Below are 6,122 nucleotides of genomic sequence, written 5' to 3' on the forward strand. Positions count from 1 at the left end.
TGACCCAAAAAAGTTAAAATGTATTTATTTGATCTGAGACACAAATTTAAAAGTCGCGTTGATTCTTTGTTCGAATGTTTATGTAATCAATAATTAATATACAAAAAAAAATTGCATCAAAAAAAATATACAACGAAACTACTGTTCAAAATTATTCCGAGGGCCGATGACATATAGTAATTAATTAATTTAGTAATTTATTTGATATAAATATTATCAGTTATATAAATTTTAAAAATAAAATTACTAAATAAATTATGAAATTAAATTATTAAAAATTTATTAATAAATCAAACACGAATTTATTTATTTATAAATGAATTTCACATTTTTTGTAGAATTTATTTAAACTTATAGATGGTCGTTTATTGCATTGCATATGAAAATCAAATAGTGTTTATATATGAACAAAGGATCAAATCACCCCCTCAACTTGACACGAAATATCAAATGAGTCATTCTCACCGCTTTTGACAGACCCAAAACTTGCGTTTTCGTATCTAAATAAAACCTTTGAAACAAAAGAGTTATTGATATATTTTTTCACTTGTGTATTGGTTTAAAATAGTTAAATTAAGAAAACTACGCCAAAACAAAATAAAAGTAAAAATCTGAGAAAATAAATTATTTATTCACAATTAACTGATCAGTACATGACAATGCAACTTCTAATTCATTAGAAGCCCCTCAAGAAGAAAATACTTTTCTCTCCATCAGCAACAAATTGCAGGTCAAGAAGCCATTGTTGTACTTGGACAACTATCAACCGTGCATGCCAAGATGTCTCTATAATCCCGAGATATATTGAACGAATCGTAAACCTTTCCATCGCTGCTCTTCTTGTACTCGAACAGCAGATTCGAATGGTCAAAGGCTGTTAGTTTTACGAATCCATAGTCATGGTCTTTGTAGTAACTCCATGTGGTATTAATAGGGGTAAAGTCTGCAAGGCTTGCCCCTCCGCCACCTGCTACTACGTGTATTGTTCCGTTCAAAGGGCCCTTGTAGTTGTGTTTCTCTTTATTGGTGCAAACATTCTGTAGTAATAAAAGCAGAAACAAGAATATCAATCAACTAGCTACAAAAGTGTCAGAATGTAGTTTGATATCAAAGGTTTAGTTTACAAGGTTAACAATGGAAAATGGTCGAATGCTTGAAGAGGTTTTGAGCGCGAACCTGGTAAATGGGGCACGTTCTCTCATAATTATGAACATGGCCATATATGGCTATATCAACTTTATATTTCTGCCACAGTTTTTGAAGGCTCTCCCTTCCCATCGGTTCCTCAAATGACCCTTCATCTGCGTAAAAGGTGGCAGAGGAATAACCTAGTACCCGATGAGCGAGGAATATCAACCACGGCTGCTTTTGTCTATCTACAGTAGCAAAGCAATTCTCAATAAACTTATATTGTTCTGTTCCTTCCCTCCAATCGTGTTCTGTGTCGGCTATGCAGAATCGGAACATTCCATAATCAGTAGAGTACCTGATGTAAGAGAATCATGATAACAAATTCAGACTTCAAGAACTAAATTGAACAAGTTACATACTAAGTAAATCTTGGATTAGCACTATATGAAGAACACCAGTTACTATCAAATTGCATTTCATTATTTCAATGACTAAAGCTGAATATACACAAGCAATGAATGTGGAGTGAATGAACTGCAAACCAAAACATAAAATACAGTAATAGATTTTGGAAACAGAAAATAGTAAGACACTAGGAAAATTCAGAGGTCTGAACAAAGTAATCACTAATCATTATCAGCATTAATAAATCACATCATTTTTGGGAGATTTGATTATATATAAGAGATTATTATCAGCTAATTTCTGGTAAAATTTCCATACCAGAATTTTTCCCTGTTCTCAGCAGGGACATAGTACATTGTCTGAGCCACAACACCACATTCACCTCCAGAATCCGAGCCACCATAGAAGGATCCCGATCCGGGCCAATCGCGCTCATGGTTACCACTGAAATGTCATAGAATCAGATGTCCTATTGAGATGGAGTACATGATTAAATTATGCTCAAACAATGCTAAGTTATGACAAACCTTGCAATCATGTAAGGAACAGTTGATGCTATAGGCTCAACCTGTGCAGTAAATTGGTCCCACTGTGAAATGTATCCAGTTGCATAGCATATGTCTCCAATGTGGAAGACTATATCGATGTCTTTCAAGTCTTGAATAAGTTGATTGGTAGTGTTAAGGGCACCATGCTGAAAATTGTTATATACGTTGGACCCATCAACTTCGTCCTGCAATGCAAATATTAAAGCACTTCAAGAATTGCATCTACATTTGGCAAAGCTTGACAATCTGAAACTAAGAGAAGAAACATGCTCTCATTTGTACAGTGACACTGACATAGAATAGAAACTCTTTGAATAAAGACCATTAAGTTATGTCTATTTATATAGAAAAGATCAATGCTTCCAATTTTAACTCTAGCATCGGTATTCAAATGTTGTTCAAACCTTTCCCATGTCGCCAAAAATGACTACACGTTGCAGAGAATTTTGACCAGGATATGGAGATGCTCTAAACTGGTACTCTTGACTCCAGATATATGTACCATTGAGCAACTTATGTCCAAGCTTGTATGTATACCTGCAAAAATGGAGTTAATGAGTCTTCAGTGTGGGGCTAATCTAATATGCAGTTCAATAATCCAAGTAAACCAAGATGTTGCACTTGAATCTCAATCTTTGAAAGAAGAACCACATCTTTAACAAGACGCCAATGGATATCCCCTTCAGGGGTAATAGTTTAAAGCTAGTTTTCATAATTTCATACAAATGTATGAGAAATTCAACTTTGTGTCCTCGTGCACTTTCCCATACCCAGTACTACTACCTATGCCGCAATTGATCATCCCAAAAATGAATATTACAAGTCTCTCTCCATCTCTCTCTACTGCCCAAAGATATCAACACTGATAATAGACTTAGATGAAGGATAACTTACCGAACATTGGGCCATAACTCCTTTAAAAAGCTAGTGTGTATAAATCCAGGATCACGCCACCCCACTGTCCTTGCTGGTGCACCTACACACATGCATCTGGTAAGATCAGTAAGCGACATATGATGAAAGAAATAAAAAAACTACTTTGGGGTGTGCAAATAATATGGGAAATCAAATTTTAACAAGTTTATAGAAGAACAAATTATGATACAAATAATATAATTCATTAATCATATTATCATTAGAATTAAGGTACTAGCCAATCCAATCTGATGAAATTTAGACTGTTTGAGTTTTTCTTTTCTTTTCTCTTATTGTTCTTTTAATGATAAAAGGAATAGTAACATTTCAAAGTGATAAAGGTTCCAGTTGATGTACTTTTCTCTCAACCATGTGGAGATTCATAACCAAAATAGTAAATTTACATTTTAAGATCGACCAATTATTAGCCAAGTCCTAGATTTACTAGCCATAATTGATCAACTTAACTTAAGGTAAATCAGATACCTACCGCACATGCTGTTACGGGTAAATGTCAGCGTTCCCGCTGGCGAACGCACACGATTGCCTCCTTTTGGACCCCATTCAACAAAAGGTTCTGCTACATTGATATCATAGCCACTTGTCCATGTTACAGTCATCTGAGTATAAAGATTGAAAACATATTATCTCCTTGAGAGATGAAGTTAGGTCCAAAATATAAGGGTAAGTCCACAAATGGGTAAAATAATTAAAAAAAAGGAAGTTTTAGCTTCCAAAGAAAACTTGGAATGAAGAATTCATCAGCCGGAGCCATAGGTCAATTATAAGAAAATAACAATAAATTTAAATGTTTCAGAATTTTGATAATGCAGCAAAAGAATTCCTCATTTTCTTTTAAAACATCACATGCCAGCTTCAAATAACAATAAGAAAAATTTGTCCTTACTTCATTCCATGTCTTTCCTTGTGCTAATCGAGGGTAAACAGGTGCATTGGGATCTGCAAAAGTAATTCTATCTGACAGAGCCACTACCTTTGGCTGTTATACAAGAATAAATGAACTGATCAAAGAGCTATACAGAAAACAAAGAACAGAAGCAAGAAGTAACCGTTCATAGATTACTTTCAATGTAAATCTGAAAACGTGATCAAGCGGCTGCTATCTAGTTATTAAAATATAAATATTGAGATGAAAAAAAGAGAATGAACATACATTTGCAAAATCTCCAGAAAACAAAGCGAAAGAGAAGTCAGATCTCTGATTAATTAACTGAAGCCTTAGCGACCCTTTTCCCGTGTATCGGTACCCTTTGCTACTGTAGTTTGCATACTGAAACTGCAAGATTTATAGAATTCATTTGTACCTTTCACTCCCCTTCAAATCAATCAAGGAGAAAATAAATAACAAAAAGCAATGCACACGAACCTTGATAGGCGCCGAACATAAAAACGGAGGTGCAGCTCTTGTACTTGAGCTTTCTGGGGTGCAAGTGGAAGCACTGAAAAATGAAATTAGTATATCAAGCAACCATTTCTAATATAAGACTGCAGCCAAACTGCAAAATATGATTAAAAAATGCAAAAGAATTTATATAAACCTGAAATTGGCAGGAGAAAATACTCCAATCCAATCAGCACTAGATGGATTTGGAGAAGCATACTCCAATTTAATCCACTCTGAATTTTCTCCCTAATTGAAAAAACAAACACAAATTACAAAATGAATTAATAACTCAAAAACACCATCAAGTGATGATCATTATTTCAATTCAATCTAAAATACACATACTGCTAGTCCAAGAACTGAATGAGAGGCTTTAATATAAGCCTTGCTATTAAGAGAAAATTGTGTCTTATGAATAGCAATTCTTGAAAGGGGTTGAACTCCATGTGAATTTGCTTCTTGAATAATAACACCAAGAATTACCACAATTGCACATAACATCAATCTGAATCCTATCATCCCACCAAATTGCTCAAACTGAAATCACAAAAAAAAACACCCTTAAATTAGCCAATCTATAAACAAACACCCTTAATAAAGCAAAAAGTATGACAAAAGAAAGATCAATCCTTTTACAAATTACAAGTCAAAATGACCCGAATTTAAGATAATAAACACAATAACCAAGAAAAGGGTATTGCCATTTATTAGAATAATACAGTTTTAAGAGAAGAAAAGCTCAAAGATTAAGCAGGAACTGACCACTGTGATTAGTGTGATGAGATGCTTACAGTAAGCAGAAGATGGATGATATTTATTTATGGGGATTAGGGAAGGGAGTGAATAAATAAGCACATTTTGGTCAACGAATAATTTAACCAATATAAGAATCTTCCTGTGAAGATGCTAACCATTGTCCGAAAATGGCGAGGAGAGAGTCAACTGCATAGAGCTTACTGGCCAGAGGAGATTTTATCGACTGAGGTGAGCTCTATAGAGGAGATTTTATAGACAATTATTTGTTTGAGGTTGGGGGACTTTAAAGGCATGGAATGTTAAAACTTAAAAGGAAAAAGTAGTACAACGATCATGATGCACATACCTTTGGATTATTATGTAGTGATGATGATGATGATGATGTATATATTTGTTTTTAATGCAGGATACGTTGGGCGAGGCGTCCTAGACGATTTAAAGGCGCTTTTAGAATTTCTATATTTAGATTAATTTACAATCGTACATAGGGAAGTCAAAAGAGGTCATGACACGATAACACGATTCGTCTAACCCGTAAGTTTGGCGAATTTAGGTTAAGACTTAGCGGGTTCGTGTCGAAAACGTGTCAACCCGTTTATAACACGAAATAAATGGATCGTGTCACGGGTTGACTCGCGAACCCATCTAATCCACCTAACCTGTTTATAAATTTTATTATTTATAATAATATAAAAATAAAATAATTATAATTATAAAAAATATATAATAAAACTACTAAATTAATTATATTAATATAAAAATAAATTAATTATATTAAAATTTTACAATTTGAAAATTAATTGATAAATTTGAGGTTAAAGTTATATTTATATGATTGAAAAAAAAAAAATTAAATGCTAAGCAAGTCGTATTAGTCGTGTCGTGTTAGCCGCGTAATTGTGTTAATCGTGTTACCCATTTATCTTAACGTGTTAATCGTGTCGTGTCGTGTCAATCGTTTA

The 6,122-nt window shown here is 33.8% G+C and overlaps 1 protein-coding gene across 1 annotated transcript; it reads right to left on the reverse strand.

Moving 5' to 3' along the window:
• Positions 1 to 612: 612 nt before the first annotated feature.
• Positions 613 to 5,376, reverse strand: LOC126653817 (probable inactive purple acid phosphatase 1). The gene is made up of 13 exons (XM_050347765.2): positions 5,167 to 5,376; positions 4,750 to 4,941; positions 4,559 to 4,650; positions 4,387 to 4,459; positions 4,174 to 4,296; positions 3,907 to 3,999; positions 3,490 to 3,619; positions 2,979 to 3,060; positions 2,489 to 2,621; positions 2,064 to 2,269; positions 1,855 to 1,980; positions 1,177 to 1,486; positions 613 to 1,037 (listed from the first exon to the last, which is right to left on the reverse strand). Exons 2-13 carry the CDS (start codon positions 4,921 to 4,923, stop codon positions 732 to 734), a joined length of 1,848 nt encoding a protein of 615 aa, XP_050203722.1. The 5' UTR covers positions 4,924 to 4,941; positions 5,167 to 5,376; the 3' UTR covers positions 613 to 731.
• Between the last annotated feature and the right edge of the window lie 746 nt (positions 5,377 to 6,122).

Source organism: Mercurialis annua, linkage group LG6 (genome assembly GCF_937616625.2).
Source record: "Mercurialis annua linkage group LG6, ddMerAnnu1.2, whole genome shotgun sequence".
Lineage (NCBI taxonomy): Eukaryota > Viridiplantae > Streptophyta > Magnoliopsida > Malpighiales > Euphorbiaceae > Mercurialis > Mercurialis annua.

Bases quoted from the DNA above. Each gene is read 5' to 3' on its own strand.
- LOC126653817 (XM_050347765.2), bottom strand. From the start codon at position 4,923: ATGATAGGATTCAGATTGATGTTATGTGCAATTGTGGTAATTCTTGGT. The intron at 2,270-2,488 runs GTTTGAACAACA...TTTGCATTGCAG, and splicing joins TTTTTGGCGACATGGGAAAG to GACGAAGTTGATGGGTCCAA. The intron at 1,038-1,176 runs GTTCGCGCTCAA...TTATTACTACAG, and splicing joins GAACGTGCCCCATTTACCAG to AATGTTTGCACCAATAAAGA.